At 31.3% G+C, this 19,309-nt stretch overlaps 1 protein-coding gene, 1 long non-coding RNA gene and 1 other non-coding gene across 4 annotated transcripts in view; 2 read left to right on the top strand and 1 right to left on the bottom strand.

Annotated features, from left to right (window-relative positions):
• The window catches only part of LOC107450256 (cotranscriptional regulator ARB2A homolog), a 52,870-nt gene extending 42,849 nt beyond the window's left edge, over positions 1-10,021 (top strand). Inside the window, exon 11 of one of the 2 annotated variants that reach the window (XM_043043504.2) lies at positions 5,701-10,021. In XM_043043504.2, coding sequence (XP_042899438.1) covers positions 5,701-5,801 — 101 coding nt within the window. In that variant the 3' untranslated portion in view covers positions 5,802-10,021. The remainder of the gene's footprint in view (positions 1-5,700) is intronic. The other variant, XM_071183031.1, reaches the window with a different exon arrangement.
• Positions 1-19,309, top strand: part of LOC139425977 (uncharacterized) — a 260,368-nt gene that overhangs the window by 193,942 nt on the left and 47,117 nt on the right. The window lies entirely within an intron of this gene.
• On the bottom strand, positions 2,115-2,187 carry TRNAK-CUU (transfer RNA lysine (anticodon CUU)). The gene has a single exon. It is a non-coding gene; the product is annotated as a tRNA-Lys (tRNA).

Here is a 19,309-nt window from a genome sequence, read left to right as displayed (position 1 = left end):
TTTAAACTACATGTTTGCTATCTTTCGCCTTTTATGTTTATTATTATATGAAGCAAATTAAGTAACAAATATAGCAGAAACAAGACATGCACTCAGGAGAGTTACTATACTCAGCGAACATGTTTAGCCAAATACAGAGATGCCAACTTGCTCCGGACAGCAAATAAATATTTTAAAGTGGTAGTTTATCAATTGTGATTCTTGGTTTAATAAATTCAATTTAGTAAATTTTTATCCACCACTATTTCCAAATAATTCGTAGGCTTATCTAATTCACCACTTTATAGTAGTTATGTCATACTATATCTTCTAAAAAGCAGGCAAAAATAGTAAAATATTAGCAAAATTTAGTTGTAGTTATTTACCGTTTTTTTAATTATTTTGGCGTGTCCGGAGCAGTTGGCATCTCTGCAAATACCCTCAAAATACACCGGATACGGTAACCAGGAAATATGGGCCAGCAGTGCTCTGTAGTGTAGAAAATAATATAGTGTAGAATATAAATGAATGTGTGTCCTCCATTATAGACTCCTAAACCATCTGTCCGAAAGTGATGAAATTTGTCAGACGGATAGCTCGAAGCGCGAGGAAAATCCCTATCGACATTCGAACATACTACGACGAACTATTCGAGCGAGATGAGCTCAAAATAAAACGTATTTTTCTGATTGGTTAAGCTTTAGCCATTGTTTTAAATTTTATTGCAAGCTAGTGATTTTGTTATTCAAATATTTTCACGATAATATCAGTGGCATTTCCCAGCTTATAACTCTATTTGATGAAAAAAAAATTATCGCACATACTTAAATATTTAATTTTTTATTCGCTATGTCAGATAAATGTAGTGAACAACATAAGCGTGGCAGCATTCGTGGATTGCGTCACCAAATTAATATTTCCAAAATTGTCTCTCACCACGTGTTTATTTTGTCTATAGTAATTCTTTTAAAATGTTTATTTAAAAGTAAGCAATTTAAAATCAACGGTAATTGAATTGGGGAAAAAATTAGTAATGTTTTCAAAAGCAAAATTACTAGAAAAGTGATACTAATTCGCTTTGGAGAAACGTAAAAATTCGCCTTATTATTATTGACGCCAATGATTGTTAATTAAATTAGGTAATAGATGCATATTGATATAAAAGAAAGGAGCTATCTACTTGAAGGCAAAATTGATGAAGTAAAAGTAATTATTCGTTTCAAGGAACTGTAACAAATTGCCATACTATAAATTGACAACAACGATGCTTAATTAATGTTGATGATATGTGTTAATTGAAATAAAAATTTAACATCTCGACTAAAAGTCAAAGTAAAAGACAATAATGCCTTGTATTTAATTAACTCACGGTAACAAAAATAATCACAATTATATTCACAAAGCAAAAATAATCGCGTTTAGGATGAACTACATAAAGAAATATTAAATCTAGGTTAAATAAAGGACAAGGTAGAATTCTATTTTAACAAATTCGTTATGCAATATGGTGTTGTATATAATTAACTCCACTTTAATTAACGTTCTAACTTATATGCAGAAACTTAGCTTGACCTTAGCCAGTAATATCCAGAACATACCTGCCTAGTCTCCTGTTTTGTAACGAAGACTCCTGTATTTTTCAACTATGTCCTGTTTACTCGCATATTCTCAAATTTCCCTGTATTTGTTGAAGAAATTTTAAAAAGAACAAACAAATTTAGTAATAAAACATCCACTGATGTCAAAAATAAATACTTTTCTTATTCCTCTATAGATGATGTTATTGCAAGTACTGCAGTATGTTGAGTGTTAATAGTTTCAGTCGCGCCGTGATGGCTCAGGATATAGAGCGTTCGCCCTCTAATGAGGTGAACTGGGTTCGAATCCCAGCTATGATTAGTCGATGCTAATTCCGCATCCAGTTTGCACCGACGACAGTGCTGACGTAAAATATCCTCAGTTTTAGACAGATCACGGGTTAGAGTCCCTTTGCCATTAGGCTAACCTTGTGAGATTTTCCTCTCTCTGTAACTCAAACCCGGGTTAGTTTCATCAAAAAGTCCTCCACGAAGACAAATTTCTCCCAATAATTCATTGACCGTGTTTTTTCTTTAACAAAAATTTTAAGACATATTCGCCGAACGTGGGGCTTCAACCGACGACCCCGAGAATAAGAGTCTCGTGCTCTACCGACTGAGCTAGCCGGGCTTGCTTCTGTTTCATTTTAGTTGCATCAAACATTAAAATTAATGTTTTAAATTCAACTTTTTTTGTTGTTGTCTTTTTCCGAAAATAATTATGTAAGTGTTTTTTGTTTTTTAATTTTTTTAAAAAGAATATAAAACGTTTAATAGAAGTTTTTCGCTTCTAACTTTAAAGTATAATTTAGAAGAATAAAAAACTAAATTTCTAGTGGTTTAAAAATTCCAAAGAATCAATATAAAAACTCGGACTAAGCCCGAAAATCTCGGCCTACATGAGCTAGGGCTCTTGACAATGAAATATCCGTTTGATTGAGGGGGGAAATTATTGAATATAAAAATTGCGGAGCATTACTTATAATAATATAACTTATAATAACGTAAGTAAGTTTTTATTTGGTTTTTCTGCTTGTAAAGGCATTTTATTTTCGTGTATTTTAACCTTCATCTGTCGTATTAATCTCGGGCGGAATCGAGTTCGATCATTAAAAATTGAGTCCAATCTCTTCTCTTTAAGCTGTTATCAACATTTAATTAAAATTGTCCTCATTGTCTGTCGTTGTGCCTAAAACAACTTTATTAAGTAAAATAACAATAAACAATTACGCTTATTAAATAAGCAATCCCCAAGCGGTAAGATATTACTTAATTAAAAAATTTCATTCGCTTCAAAAACATTTCATTAGGAAAATACTGTTGGCATGTTTCAAGCGCTCAAAAAGAGGCACCCATTTTCAAGACTAGCCTGACGTGAGTGAGGAGAAACAAAAGTGGTTTTAAATATAAAACTTCAAGTTGCCAACTAACAATGGAGAAATAAAGGTGAGAAACAAAATTAGAAAAACCACTGTAGTTGAGAGGGGGGGATGAAAAATAGAACTAGAAAGACTTTATTTGAAACTTACATTTACATTATTTTTTCGCGTGCAGTTTTATTTATTTATTCATTCATTCTAAAGAGGAAAAGTAAGTTGCTAATCATTATTTTTGCCTTGAGAATATATTTTCGAGGCATTTAAATTCTTTTAGTGACTTTTATTAAGTTTTAAATGAGAAAAAGTAAAAGAAAAAAAATTTATCAGCAAATGGTATTTTAATTAGTATTGTTTTTATTTTTCAATGCCTGTTTTTAAAACTTGACAAGTTTACTATCCTGAATTGGATGCAGAACATACAAAAGAAATAGATTTTAGCATAAAAAATCTTTAAAAAAAAATATTTATTTTAAAAATTATTTTTCACGATATAGAGAGATAATTTTAAAAAATTTGTTACCTTCAAAAAAAAAAAAATCATAAGTCCCTAAGATATACTTGACACATTAGGTACTGACACGCAAAAAATATTTCTTAACGGTAACGAGTAAATTTTAAGAAATCTGTACCCTTCAGTGAAAACATTAAAAATCGCCACTATATACCAAGTTAAAATTACTTTTTCCGATTGTTTAATTAAATAGGAACAATCCTGCTTATCAAAAAAGTGGGTCTTTCAATGCTTTTCTAAAAGAAAGTTGATGAAGTTTAGAATGAAGCTATCAACTGTAATACAGGATGGGGGAAAAATCCCAACAAAATTTATGTTTAGCAACAAGTATGTGATGAAAAAGTGCGCAGACTTCATTTATTAAAAAAAAAATATATCAAAATAAGGAGAAGGAAAAAGATCTTGAAACAAATGACTGAAAGTTAAAAGAATTTTTTTTTCTTTTTAAAATTAGAATATGTTTTGGCCGCACGCTTAGAATATTCAGACGAGATTCAAAAAGAATGAGGAAAAAAATTAAACTAAAACAAATAAAATCGTTCAGAAACTTAATCTAAAACTTATTAACTTTACATTCCACATGATGTAACAACAATAATGGGAAAAAAGAACAAAAATAAAACACCAATTTCTTAAAGTAGGCAAGAAAAGGATGATATAAGACAAAAAGAATGGAGCAAACTATCGTCTGCACTTTGGTCAAAACGTAAGCAACACAAAAAACAAAAAATAAATTGCCATTAAAAAGAAATCAAGAAGAAAATTCCATTTTTTTCCCCTTTATTTTTTTTTAACCGTATCCCCACCCTCTTAGTCAAGCTTCAGGTTATTTGCATGAGAACAGTCATTCGGGCAAGTATTTTTTGGAAGAGATTAACAATGTTTTTAAAACGAACGATGTTTTTGAAAGGTAATTTTGGAAGTCATTCGGCCTGGAAGAAGAATAAAGAAAATGAAAAAGTAAAACTTGGGAGAGAGTGAAGGGAAGAAATAGGGAAAAGAAATCTTAATAAAGAAAAATGCCCACCCCAAAAAACTCAATAAAGAATGGAAAACTTTATCATGAATAATAATATCGTACTTTATCGGCATATGTCATCAATTTCAGGCAGCAGATGGCAACAGGAAATGTTCAACAGTAAAACTGTTCCAATGACTGAATAAAATGGTACGAGAATGCAAACTTACATTGAAAGTAACGTTATAAGTTCTATTTTCGTCTCTCTCTCTCTTTTTTTTTTTTTTTTTTTTTTTTTTTTTTTTTTTTTTTTTTTTTTTTTTTTTTTTTNAATTGAAAATAGTTAATAATTGACTGCTGCAACTTGTTGCTGATTCTAAAACAAAATCGACCTTTTACTTTTCAGAATTTTTGTAAATTAATACTATGAAGAGTTTAGCATCGTTGCCAAAATACCATTACCAAAAATTTTGCTTTTGAATATATAAAGTTTTGTAACTTTTCTTATCTTCTGGTAAACACGATCCACTTTAAACCTCCATCTTTCCAGGGTTTTTTTTTTTTTTTTTTTTTTATTTTTANTTTGCATTATTTTCTTAGTTTGATTTTGTTGCTCTCGGTTCGCCTATTGTCGTTCAAATATGGTGGCAATATCGTTTGGATGTGATTTATACCATTTAACTCTGCATACAATCCAAATATTTATTTTTACTGAAGACATTCCTGATTACGGTAAATAATGAATTTCTAATGTCACCGTTTTACAGATTACAATCGTGGAAAAATAGGTTTATTACATTTAAGTAATATCCAATGTCACATTTTACTGATCACGATCGATGAAAAATAAGTTAATTGCTATATCAACATCACATTTCAGTTACGTCCAATGAGCATTTTTTATAATATCAATTTTGCAATTTAAAATTTTGCGAATTACATTAAACAAAAAAAAAATTCCAATAAAAAAAAATCCAATTTCATTTTACAGATTACAATAGAGGAAAATAGGTTTATTGCTGTGTCAACATATTTAACTGATGTCCATTTAACATTTTATTGCTATTGGTAATATTTTGCGTATTACATAAAATAAAAACAATTCCCCTGTCCCTATTTAACAGGTTACAATCGATAAAAAATGAATGAAGATTTGTAGCTGAACTTAATGTTCATAACAATATTTTTTCATTGTTTATATGTTTTTTTTTCATTGACTATTGTTCATTTCACTATCTGAAATGCTTTTGAACTTTCTATTTTCTAAAAAAAGAAATAATTTCTTTTGTGTTCTAGGAACGCAGCGGCACGATTTAACATCCTGGATGAGTTTTGCGTCAGTTTATGAATTTATTGATAATAAATACAGAAAAGCAGTTTCATCCGGAGATCTTTGAAGGGAAAAAAAAGTGTTTTTGTACTGCGCTCAAGATGTACTTCATAGTTGCCAACTCTACTGGATTTTGCCAGCTTCTCCTGGTCTACTGGTCTAATAAAAATTCTCCTGGATTTGTACATTCTTAAAAATTCCCTAAAATTGAGTAAGTTTCCTGGAGAAATCCCTATTGAAATAGAATTTTTGCACAGATTATTACTTGCTTGAATATTTAAATAATTGTTATTAATACAAAATGAATCGAGCCTCATTTATAAAAATCAGTTTAAAACTTTTCGTTCTAAAATTTTGAGTTTATTTTTATTCAGAAGTTCCTTTTTTAATTAATGAAAAATCCTTTAACTATCTTCGATGAATTAAATGCGTATTAATATGCGAAATTATGAATAAACATAATGCGTAACATTTCAGTAATGTTAATCATGACAAGAAATTATTGAAGATTTTCTATTTTGGTGACTATAAAAATCCCTAAAATTCCCCATGTGTAAAATATTTAGTACCTTTTGCAACAACTATCATGAAATTTATATTATTTTGTGAAATCTACTGGATTTTTTCCTATCCAAGTTAGCAGCTATGATGTACTTGTACCTAATGTTTTCATAACTACCGTCCGAATATTGGGATCTGTAAAACTAACGGTAGCAGCTTTTACTACATTCCTTTATACTATGTAAATAAATGTCAAAAATTATTAAAGCATATTAATGTTTTGTGGATAAATCTGAGTTGCATTTCGTTAACAGCAGATGTCGCTACTATGTCTTTGTTAAGCGTTTAGTTTTGAAATGGATGTTTACTGCTGTTTACAGGATTTGGAGAAAAAAAATCGATTTCGAAGTAACCTCTATTTATCGAAGTCGCTAAATCCCGATAATAAGTTCGTTATATGGAAAATTCGTCAAATAGAAAATTACCTATTGAAATGCAAAACATGTTTTAAATTCATAAACACTAGACATAGTTAAAATAGCAATTAATACACCTTTATCTTTAAAACTAGTATCTACTATATATTTTTTAAATCTTAACCATAAAAGAAATCTGCATGGAAACCAAGAATAGAGCAAAAAATTATCCAGAGTTACACATGCTACATACATTTTCAACTAAAAAAAAGCTAAATTTATGTATAAAATTATAGCTGCATTTATTATAAAAGTAATTTTAAACGCACCACATGCATTCTTAAATTTAATTGCTACTGATAAAATCCATTAATTTTGTCTGAGTTTTTCGTTTGAAATGCAAACGAAAAGGGAAAGGGATTTTTCTGCTTTCTCTATAAGTTAAGTGGCTACGAAAAACAATTCAAAGTGGATCTCAAGGAAAAGTCCGTTAAATTCGAAAATTCATTTCGTTATTTTACGAAGAAATTTTCAAAATGTTTTTGGTTCCTCGAAAAAATCGCAAAATTGAGAAATTCGCAACATCGTTAAATAGAACTCCGACTGTAATTCTAATATGTGGTATTTCAAGTTTCAAAACTCCGCATTTTATGAAAATAACTATAAAATAAATGAATTCCAATGTGTTCTGGAGAAGTATTTAGTTCATGCGACCAGAAAATTACGAAAGAAAGCAAGTTTTTTTGAACACTCTATGCCAGGAAATCAAGCAATACGCTTGTAACTTGTATCAATTACTTGGGTTGTTATTTGCAATGACAGCATAAAATTTTGTTAATCTAGCTTAAATATTTATGCAGATATGAATATTTTTTATTATCTAATTTTTTTTTCTTATTTTCTTTTCTGTAACTTTAAAAATATTCAGTAAATTAAACAAAATTTTTGGAGCAATTAAAAATTAATTACAAAATTATTGTTTTAAAATTTGGAGAAAAATAAATTGTCAAAAAATGCGCAGGATATGAGTATTTAAAGTAGTTCTTTTGTACTGCGCATGCGCGAAATTTTTTTTTTTTTCTTTTTCTCATAATTTTGTAGTGAATAAACTATTGGAAAGAATCTGATTTAAATATCTTTAAAATAAAAAAAAGTTTCAATCAATTTTCCTCCATAAATATTTAAGCTAGATTTACGAAATTTTATGCAGTCATTACAAATAACAACGAAAGTAATCGTTACAAGCTTATAGCTTGATTTTCTGGCATAAGGTGTTCAAAAATACTTATTTTCGTTTCGTTGTCGGTCCCTAAAACGCCTGAAAGCTTTAAACTTTATCACAAAGTATAAAAAATCCCATGAACCAAGCACTTTTAAAATTACGAAATAGGCCTCTAAGTTTTTCTTTAGAAATTCAAAAAAATATCAAAAACCTAAATTGTCTCTTCCATTAAAGTAAGGTAGTGTATATAAACTGGGAGATGTTTCTTAAATCTCGTTTCAACTCTTCTCTGTTTGTTCCGGCAATCAAACAGGTTGTGAGGCTCTTAGTCGCAACTTCTTCCATAATTATTCGTTAAATTTTGATACCTTTTTCATTTTTTGTTCGCTTAAATATTTATTTGCAAACCCCTTTCGACATAAATTTTCAATATGGATTTTTAAAAATATATGCAAATTAGTGATTTCATAGCATCCTGTTTAAGTAATAATAAGTATGTTACATCTTACGCTGCATAAAACTCTCGTTTTTAAATAGAAGAAAAGTAAAATTTCAATGTAGGAAAAGAAATATGCGATTTTAAACTTATTCATGTGTAAAACGAATTGTTCCATAAAATTCCTTTTTAAACCGAAATAAAATTCTTTAGGTTAAAATTGAATAATCAAACGAGCTTTTTTAGCTATTATTTAAAGCTGCCTTCTCCTGTTAAGAATCGTATAAAATTTCTTAAACTGAGTAAAATACCAATTTCTCGAGTTCGAAAAAAGATCGCAATTTCAAAGTCAATTTCTAATTTAAAAACTTTTAAAAAATGTATCAATACACCTTGTGAATTTCACAATATGATTCAAATTTAGAAAATAAATTTAAAAGGGGTAGAATTTGCCTATACTTTTACGTGAAATTGGCCAAATTTACCTATATTTTTACATTAAATTTTAAGAATTTACCTACACCTATGTATTGAATGAATAGAATGTGTCTATATTTTATCATTTAATGGACAAAATTGCCTATGCTTTTGAATTATTTGTAGAAAATGTTGCCAATTTTTTAAAGTTGATTGCTGTTAGTCTTACTTTTCAACAAGAGTAAAATACATAGATTAAAATAATTTAATGTCTATGCCATAGGCTAATTTGATAATCCGACGCTTTGCAAACTGCCAAAGCAACTTAGCAATGCGCCTAACAAATAACGTCTGTTAATTATGTAGAACTTTCTTTCTGTTGCTGTATATTGTGCTGTAACGAATCATATACAAAGGGCGTTCCATAGAAAACCGAGAGTAATATCATAAAAGAAAAATCAAGAAATGTTATTTACAGAAAAAATAAATTTCTTTTCTTCTTCTTTTTTTCAAAATACATTCCCTCAGACGATATGCAACAGTACCATTTTGCAATCCCACTTTTTAAAAAAAGAAGAGAAGCTTTTTTGTGGATACTGATTCAAAGAATCCTGCACAGCTGAAATACTGTTAGAATCTTCTTAAACGTCGGAAACAGCCAGTGAGAGATCAGGACTGTAAGGGAAATGTGGAAGATTGCATTTACTAAGATATTACTGAAGAGCACAACGCATTTCGTTTTTCAACTTATAAATACTCAACTCTATTTCTAAAGAGAAAATAAAAACAGTTATTCAAACAAGAACTAGAAATATAAAATCGTTTGCTTCGTTTAGAATATTTTTAAACGTTAAATTAATATTTTGAAAAAAATCGCAACTTTCAGTTTTTATAGAGTGTAGTTTGTATATAATCATTAATTCCATGTAGCATTAATTCCATCGAGCAAATGAAAACAGTTGTTCAAACAAGAACAAGGCTAGATAAATAAAATCGTTTGCTTCGTTTAGAATAATTTTAAACGTTCAATTAACATTTTGAAAAAAATCGCAACTCTCAGTTTTTATGGAATGCAGTTTGTATATAATCATTAATTCCATGTTAACTTGCTGTAATTTTATACTTTTAAATACGTGTATTTAAAATGTACATGATTTTTTTTAACTTGGTTATGTAGAATAAAGGATGTAATATATAACCAAAAAATAAGTGAAAATGTTTCTTGTGTATAGTAATATATAAACAACCTTTATCGTATCTTAGTTTATTTTGATCTAATAAAATGTTTATCTATATGCTTCTTTTATTCATTTCACAACTTTTTCCAACAATGTTGTTTCTTTCTTTCAAAAATTACTATATTTGTTTGAATTGAATATTTAATTTCAAATATAATTTTACGCTTATATAATTTTACTTTGTAATTTTGTGCATTATATAACATTCACAATAAACTTAACTGAAATATTTACTTCGATTAATTTAATTCTCGTTCGTTTACTATTGAGATTCCAAGTTTCATTTACAGCACATTACCTACACTAGTCAAGTTCTGATACTAAATATCATGAGTTAAGAGTTCTCCTGCCGTCAGGCTAACCGGCAGAGATTTACATGAATTTCGAGTGAGGAAAAATTGCTAAAATGTTTAAAAAAATAATCGCCATTTAAGATTTTTCCACCAAAATGAAAAATATTAAAATCAATGAGTAATTCTAGTTTGTATGAGTCCTGACAATACAGCTCTGGAAAAAAGTTTTAAAAAATAAAAATCCTAAACCTTTTTTTATTTTACCAAACTATGGCTTTACATAGAGGGCGCTGGCTAATAATGGACAAAGCTTAACCTGACTGCCATGAATAACTATTACAAACTCACAATAGTTTTAAAATTAGAATATTATTCTCTAATAAGCGTAATAACCTCTGTTCTAGAAGTTGTTGTTTTTTCCAGTTCGAACAATTCCATAGCCAACTAGTCTGACTAATTACCAACTGCGCTGAAATCCGCGTTTTCTGCTTACATTTTCTTTTGTTTATTGTGATAAAAGAAAATCTAAAAACTCAAATCTTAGTTTAAATAAAAACCTTAATCTTCCCTCTTTATTTACCCGTAATCATTTCTACAAAAACATTTTAATTCTAAAAGTCACCCCACTTTTCTTACGACAGACGACATCTGAGCGTACTAAAATGAGGTAAATGATCTTTTGTGGTTTATTTTAATTGAATACGTTCGTAAAAGGTGGGACTTAACGTAGTCCCATCACGCATTCGCGACAAAAGGGGTACCTGGAACATAATATACGAGGTGTGCAGTCCAATCTCATCATTCTTTTGTGACGTCATTTCAAAAATTGTTTTTCTTTTTACTGCGTCTCACAGCGAAAACGTTTCCAATTAAAACCCTTAACAAGAGTGTGCTCTTTTGCAAATTGGGACGAAACAAGTTCTGTGCGTCGGCCAAAATTACCGAACATCATTCAAAACTGGAGAGACGGGGATCTAAAACATTGTCTTCGCAAGCGGGGGAGGCTGCATATGGCCTGACAGGTGGCTAATTAGTTATTTCTCGCCGGGTCATTTATAATGGCCTGTCGGCGAATCCTAATGAATGGCCCTCCCCTTTCTGGGGCCCTTTTCATTACTTTGGCCCACCATTTAGCATTCCCCTACTTGCTCTTGAAGGGATGTGTATGGTAGAGATTCAACCATGTTTGACTTGATGTATTAAAGGGAATGGTTTTCAATGCACTGTGCCAGAAATTAGCGAACACGCACCTCACCCCTTCATTCGAATAGGTAATGGTTTGTGAATGGAAAATATTCTTTTGTTCTCTCTCTTTCGAATGACATTCTTTGGTGTCGATTTCTCTTTTGGTTCTACACATTATGTTTCTTCTGGTACGACGGGGTTGTGACGTAAAATTTATTTAGATCAACTTACAGGAGACTATGAGTTGAATGTAGGGTATTCCGTAATTGCCTCCTGTAACTTACATTTTTTTAGACCTTTTCAAAAATAAAGTATTAAAATATTGCGCATCTATATTTAAGAGTGGAAATTGTAGCACTGCTCAGGAAGACGGTATTAAAAACGATAAAGCCAGTTTGATTTCGTTTCAAAACTTCGAAGTGTTTCTGTTGTAGTTCATTTACGTCGCACTAGAGCTGCACAATGGGCTATTGGCGACGGTCTGGGAAACATCCCCGAGGATGATCCGAAGACATGCCATCACAATTTTGATCCTCAGCAGAGGGGATGGCACCCCTGCTTCGGTAGCCCGACGACCTGCGCGCGAAGTCGAGCACTTTACAGTAAAACAGTTTCACGAGGATCAATTCCGCAAACCCTCGGTCCCTTCGCAGACTAATCCAAGTGGTCACCCACCCGCACACTGGCCGCAGCCAGTGATGCTTGACTTCGGTGCTCTGCTGGGAACCGTGTCATAACGATCAGTCCACTGCGGGAATCGAAGTGTTTCTAATAATCGCTTTTCCACTTCTTATTTTTTTGTCGTTGCTTTGAAATTAATTTGCTGCCTCTAATGTGTATAGAGATATTGCTACTATAACCCTAGATGCATTGCTACTGAAATATTGTATACTCTATTGTGCACAGAGTTTACTGTTTGTTTGTAGTTCATTTACGTCGCACTAGAGCTGCACAATGGGCTATTGGCGACGGCCTGGGAAGCATCCCTGAGGATGATCCTAAGACATGCCATCACAATTTTGATCCTCTGCAGAGGGGATGGCACCCCCGCTTCGGTAGCCCGACGACCTGCACGCGAAGTCGAGCACTTTACGGTAGAACAGTTTAACGAGGACCAATACCGCACACCCTCGGTCCCTACGCAGGCTGATCCAAGTGGTCACCCACCCGCACACTGACCGCAGCCAGTGATGCTTGACAGAGTTTACTGACGTTGCACACTATGAATATAATTGTGTTTTCCACCTATTTAGGCCACCAAAATAAAAGAAACAATAATGTATAGTGCTACTTAAATATCGCTTACTGTATTATGTGCGGATTTAACTGACATCTTTGTATATTGAGTATCGCGGTGATTCAGGTCATCTGTATAAACGGCATAGAAGTAAATATATTGCTACTTAAATATTGCATACTATTGGGTCCAGTAAAAAAAAGTCATTGCGTTTTTTTTCTTGCAACAGATGGCAGTAGTGCAGTTTCTGAAATACTTGAAGAAGTTGCATAGTAGCTTCTACGTCATTGATAAGCTAACAATTTCAGCTTCAATGTTAAGAATAAATTGAAATATTTCGTGGAATTGAAGTATTTCGTCAACAGAACGTTCTGCATGGAAGTTTAATTTGTTCATTTTTGCCATATTTTGCTATTTTACTTTCGCAAAAGAAAAACGCACTCCAAGCTTGTGAAAAATAGTCTAAAGTTAACGGTTACGATGCCCTACAAGAATGTCAACACTAAAACTGATTCAAGAAATTCCGAGCAGGTGATTTTGATTCGAATGGTGCTCCCCGATCAGATTGGCCTACTCGATCAGATTGGCCAAAATAAAGACATTAATCCAGTCAAACCCACGTTACACGACAAGAAAGATTGAAGGTCAGTAAAAAAAAAAAAAAAAANAAAAAAAAACCCACCTCGCACGGGTTAGTCCTACGGCAAGGGGTTTCTAGCCCATGATCCATCTACCAGTGAGGATATTTTATGTCAGCGCTGTGGTCGATGAGAACTGGAGGCGGAATTCGTATCGATCAGCAATCGCTGGGATTCGAACCCGGTTCATCTCAATGGAAGGCGAACCCTCTATGTCCTGAGCCATTACGACAACGTTCCTTTTTAGAAACGAATGACAACTGGGGATAAGAAGTAGATTGTTTGCAAGAATGTGGTGCGCAAAAGGTTTCGTTCGTGAGATGAAGATTCGCCATCAACGACTTCAAAGCCAGAACTTGATCACAAGCAGGTTATAAATTGGAAGGGTGTAAAGTTTTTTTTTTTTATTTTAAGCTGTAACCAAGGAACGGAATAATCAATTCAGATGTGTACTGTAGACAATTTGAGAGAAAATGTCCTTCTGAAACGTTCTGAGTTCCTCAATCATAAAAAATTACTGTTACATTTCGACAACGCTAGACCACACACATCTTTGGTGCCCCGTCAAAATTCATTGAAGCTTGGATGGGATGTGTTTCCTCACCCACTATACTCGCCTGATCTCGTATTTGTCGGACTTCCACTTTTTTCGCTCTCTTCAAAAATCCTTGAGTGAAATAACGTTGAATTCAGAAAAGGCTGTAAATGAGCTCCTTATTCAGTTTTTCACAAATAAAGACAGGTCTTCCAACGAACCAAAATAATGAAGCTCAGCGTACAATGGCAAAAAGGGAACATATATATCATAGAAATCATATTGCAATCATATAAATTTATGTCAATTATGTAAACGCAATTACTTTTTACTCAGCCCAATATATTATCATAGCTGCCAACTCTGCTGAATTTTCCAGTAGACTACTGGATTTTGCCAGTTTCTATTGGTTTAATAAAAATTCTCCTGGTTTTTGTAATTCCCTAAAATTGAGTAAGTTTCCTTTTAAAAAAATCCCTATTGAAGTAGAATTTTTGTGCAGATTATTGCTTTATTGAATATTTAAATAAGAGTCACTAGTACATAAGAAAGCGAGCCTCATTTATAAAATTCAATTAACTATCTTTGACGAATGAAATGCCTATTACTATTCAAAATTATGAATAAACATAATACATGACATTTCAAGATCATTTAATGTAAAATCATAACTGGAAAAATTCCCTATGTGTAAAATATTTAGTATATTTTGCAACAATTATCATTAAAATTTTTATTATTTAGTAAAATCTACATGATTTTTTTTCTATACGTGTTGGCAGCTATGTATCATGCAGGAAGTTTGCTGACGTATTATTTTGTATTAAATTCCCAGAAAGCGTGTAACCTTACGGCAACCTTGTGTCAGAATTTTCTTTTTATTGTCAGGAAAATGTTTGTATTAAAAACCTTTTTTCAATAAAGCAAAAATGTCGCAGTTTCAAACCTTTCATCCTAAAAGGATTAAAAATTAGTTTTAAAGCTTTTTTAAAAAGTATTGTCAAAATGGTCACTTTGATCCATCATGACGTTTGAGCTGACGTCACACTATCGATAGGATCAAATTGCATTGTCCATTAAAATTTCATGACAAGGTGGATTTTAGATGAGCATACAAGACGTTGCGAAAAGATACCTTATAATTACCTAGATTTAAGATTATTTTCACCTTCAGACTAGCTTTATTCAAGGATTTTTTTCAAGCTTGAAAACCCTAAGACAACCTCGATTTTCAGGTTTTTATACAGAAGGTTGTTTTCCAAGGTTTTGGATTAGGGTAATGTGCGTAGAATAGAGCAGGTTGTCACAGATCTCTCGTTTTAAGATTATAAGGTTTACACGTTAACCGCATGAAAGCCTTTTTAGGTTTGCATTAAAGGTTTTTACTGAGTGAAAATAAACCTTATCTTGCTATTTGGGATTTAGTTTGTAACGAAATTTGATTTCTTGTACTTTTATAACTTTTAAAATCAAAATAACAAAATCTAAAGCGATCCAAATAACTGCGTTAATTGATTTTAGAAGAAAAATAAATAAAATTCAATCCGATTGAATTTCTCCAATCCCAAACATCCCTGTGGTGATGCTCCATCACACCACCCACTCTTCAGCATCCAGAGCATCCTCTCAGCGTCCTGTGATTCGTAAATAAAAGATCATTTCACTATTGAAGAGAGCCCTCACAGCGATTCGGGGTCCTCCAGGCAAACATCCATTTTCCAGAAGGAGACACTCTGAAAAGAAAGATCTACAAATAAGAACCCTTGAGGCTAGTACTACCCTCCTCTTTTTTTTCATTCTATTGCTAGCTCTCCTCTTTCCCATTTTGTTCTGTCTTGGTGTAAAGCATTTAAAAGTGGGGTTGAGGATGGTGTTATAGCCGGGAAGGATGAGTTTTGGGGTTTTGTAGTGTTTGAACTTTAAAGAGGAAAAATCTCACTTCCGCCCTGGTGCAAGTTATAATGAAATATCTTTAGCTGTAGCTCTGCTTTTATAATAATGGGATCTAGTATTACTTTCAAATGAGAGCTTTTTTTTTTTCTTTTTTAAAATCTATATATTTATATGAATAAACGCTGTTGACTTCATAAAATTTGTCTCAGTCAACTTGAACTTTTTATTAATAATTTATATCGACTAGCATATTACCTGCATTTGGTATATGTAATTTAAGTTACCAAAATGATCTGTTGGCTTTTCTTTCTCCTTTTTTTTTGACAAAAAATAATAAATAAATGAAAAAAAAGCTTTGACGTACTGAATATTGTTTAATCTTTCATTTGAATATCCTTTTTTTTTTATCTCTTATTCTTTGCATATCATTGAATCCGGAAATTTGGATTTTTATCAGTCTTTTTATATATGCTAGTGACACCTCGATTTCGAATATAAATAATTTGATTTATCAAAACGATTTCAAAATTCGAATCTCCGTTTTAAGATTAAATCTTATCTGTTGGCTTTTTCTTGATTTAAAAAAAAAAAAAAAAAGATTTGACTGAATATTGGTTAATCTTTGACTTGAATATCTTTTTTTTTTAATCTCTTATTCATTGACTGTCTTTGAATCTGGAAGTTTGAAGGTGGCATTTTTATCCTTTTTTTATATGTGACGCCTCGAATTCGTATAAATAATTAAATTATCAATAGGATCAAATATCAATTCGAATCTCCATTTTGACTAAAATTCATTTCTGTAAGCATTTTTATTCATTTATTATTTTTTAAATAAATAAATAAAAGGGATGGTTTTGACTTATCTATTTTTTTTTCTTTGGCTTGAAAACTTAAATGACTTGAACCCATATAATTTTTTTAAAAAAATTATTAAATATTATCAATGAAAAAAAAAGTTTACAAAATAAGAAATTCTATCCAAATCCAACGTCAGTCATCGTGGAAATGACCAATTAACAATAGAGTTAGTAATAATACTAATAATGCCTATCATTGAATGAACCAAATACTTATTATAAAAATGTGATGTTCCTTTTTATTAGGTTATAAAATACTTATAATTTTGATAATAAGTATTCTAATAACAAACAGTCCCGATAAATCCCGATAATAAGTTCGTTGCATGAAAATTCGTTAAATAGAAAATCACCTTATGAAATATTTAGACAACACAAAACAGTTTTTAAATTCATAAATAGTAGACATAATTAATATAGCAATTGATACACCTTTATCTTGTAAAGTAGTACCTACTATTTATTTTATAAATCTTAACCGTAAAATAAAGTCTGCATTGAAAGAAAGAATAGAGCAAAACATTATCCAGTGTGACACTACATACATTTTCAACTAAGAAAAGCTAAATTTATGTATAAAATTATAGCTGCATTTAATATAGAAGTAATTTTAAACATACATCACCACATGCGTTCTTAAGTTTAATTGCTACTGATAAAATCCGTTAATTTTGTCTGAGTTTTTCGTTTGAAATGGAAACAAAAGGGAAGGTGATTTTACTGCTTTCTCTAAATGTTAAGTGACTTCGAAAATCAATTCAAGGTCATTTCCCCCATAAAATGAGTTAACAAGTTTGAAATGTTTCGAAATATTTTGGGAAATAGGGAAAGTGGATCTTAAAGAAAAGTTCGTTAAACAGAACATTCACTTCACTATTTGGAAATTATTTTACGATTAATTTCCAAAATGTTCTTGGTTCCTCTAAAAAAAAAATAGCAAAATAGAGAAATTTGCAAAATGGAAGTTCGCTAAATAGAAGTCCGACTGTATTAAGAGTTAAGTTTAAAAAAACGAAAATGGCGAAACTTAGAGATACTGCCTCTGTGCTAAGGTCATCAAAATTTTAATTTTATGAAAAGAAATCATGGTTACATGTAATCTTGAATTACAGGCTAATTGATTTCTGTAATCAATTACAATTGGTCGAACTCAGATGGATGCTTCCGCTCGGTTTTCATTTCGTTTGGCGCGCTCTTCAACTTGTTGGATTAAAGGCTAAACGAAGAAGAGGAGAAACTCCCAACTTTCATCAATTGAAGAAAACTATCGACCTATTTAACAAAGCTGCGAATGTTTCCTTGAAGGCGTTATGTTCAAACTTTTTGACGTTTCCATTCCTACATCTGGAATGAAACCTCAACTCTTTTATTGCTGTGCATTGATTTCTTTCCATCCATTCTAATTATGGAGATGAGGTGGACCCAATATATGCTGAGCAAAAACCTCGAGTTATTTGTAAAAATCAGATTTCATTCGATTTGAGTTCGGATATGGTATTGAGTTAAACTTGTTTTTGCATAAAATCTCAACCCTTGGGGTGTTTCTTTGACACTCCAATCAACGGAACACGTCTATGGGAAAGGGTTGAGTTTTCTAGATATGCTTGCTGATTGCTTTGTTTAAAAATTCGAGAATGATAAAAGTTTCTTGGTAAAATATGCATCGCTTTTTTTTTCTTACAAAATCAGCATACCACGTACATGCCAATTTGATAAATTTTATTTAGAATCTTTTCTCTTTTTATATTTAGAATCTTTTCCCTTTTTTATTTAGAATCTTTTTATTTTTTTCCTTTTAGAACCTACTAGTCTCTTCTAAAAGGCTCAAGTCATGTTTGACGTAAATTTAATATAAATTACTTTAAACTGATTCCATTTTAATTTTATTCCAATTGCAAGTAAGCGCTTAATTTCATTCAAAGTTGTTTTTCAAAGTTCTTCACATTATTAGCATATTTCTCACTTTTTTTTGTGAGGAATATGCTATTTTAGTTATTCACGACCGTTAGGTTAAGTTAAGCTTAACTTAAGCCACCGGTCTCAATGCCATTGTTAGTTCTGAAAATGGCCTAGAACGTCAATATTAAGAAAATCCATTGTTTAATGCAAAGAAAAAGAGTTTTTAATCTAATTTTTTAATTTAAAAAAATTAGATCAAAATGTTCAAAATAGACTCCAGCACTACGTTATCAGGGTTCGTATAAGTTTTCAAAAATTGATGGTTATTCATTGGTTTTGATATTCACCAAATTGGTGATTTTCAAAAAAAGTTTAGCAGCTTTATTTTCCCAATGCCCACTCATATTTACATTTCGTCATACGGGTATCAGAAAGGCCGATGTGTTGGTCATTCTTTCATCTGTAAGTTGTGCCACCTTTGCCCCCACAGTAAAAAAGACAGATAGTACAGAGAAGAATGAAAGAACATCCAACATCCATGCCTCTAACCGAACCCGGGACGCTAATTTACAATCCAGTGACTTTTAACGACTAGCTCCCTTTTTTGAAGATTTTTCTCTTGGCTGTAGTCGCCGCAATCAAAATGCAAGTTTTTATTTCCTTTAAGATTCGTTACCTAGACTTAAAAAAAAATTACGAAAATGCTAAACACCAAACAGAAAATGTGAGATATTTGTTCATTCTAAAGCCTAGCTAATTCTTAACGGTTAGATATAATAGTTTAAATCAAACAGTGATCATTTTG

Source organism: Parasteatoda tepidariorum, chromosome 7 (genome assembly GCF_043381705.1).
Source record: "Parasteatoda tepidariorum isolate YZ-2023 chromosome 7, CAS_Ptep_4.0, whole genome shotgun sequence".
Classification (NCBI taxonomy): Eukaryota; Metazoa; Arthropoda; class Arachnida; order Araneae; family Theridiidae; genus Parasteatoda; species Parasteatoda tepidariorum.
This window is presented reverse-complemented; position numbering and strand designations above follow the sequence as displayed.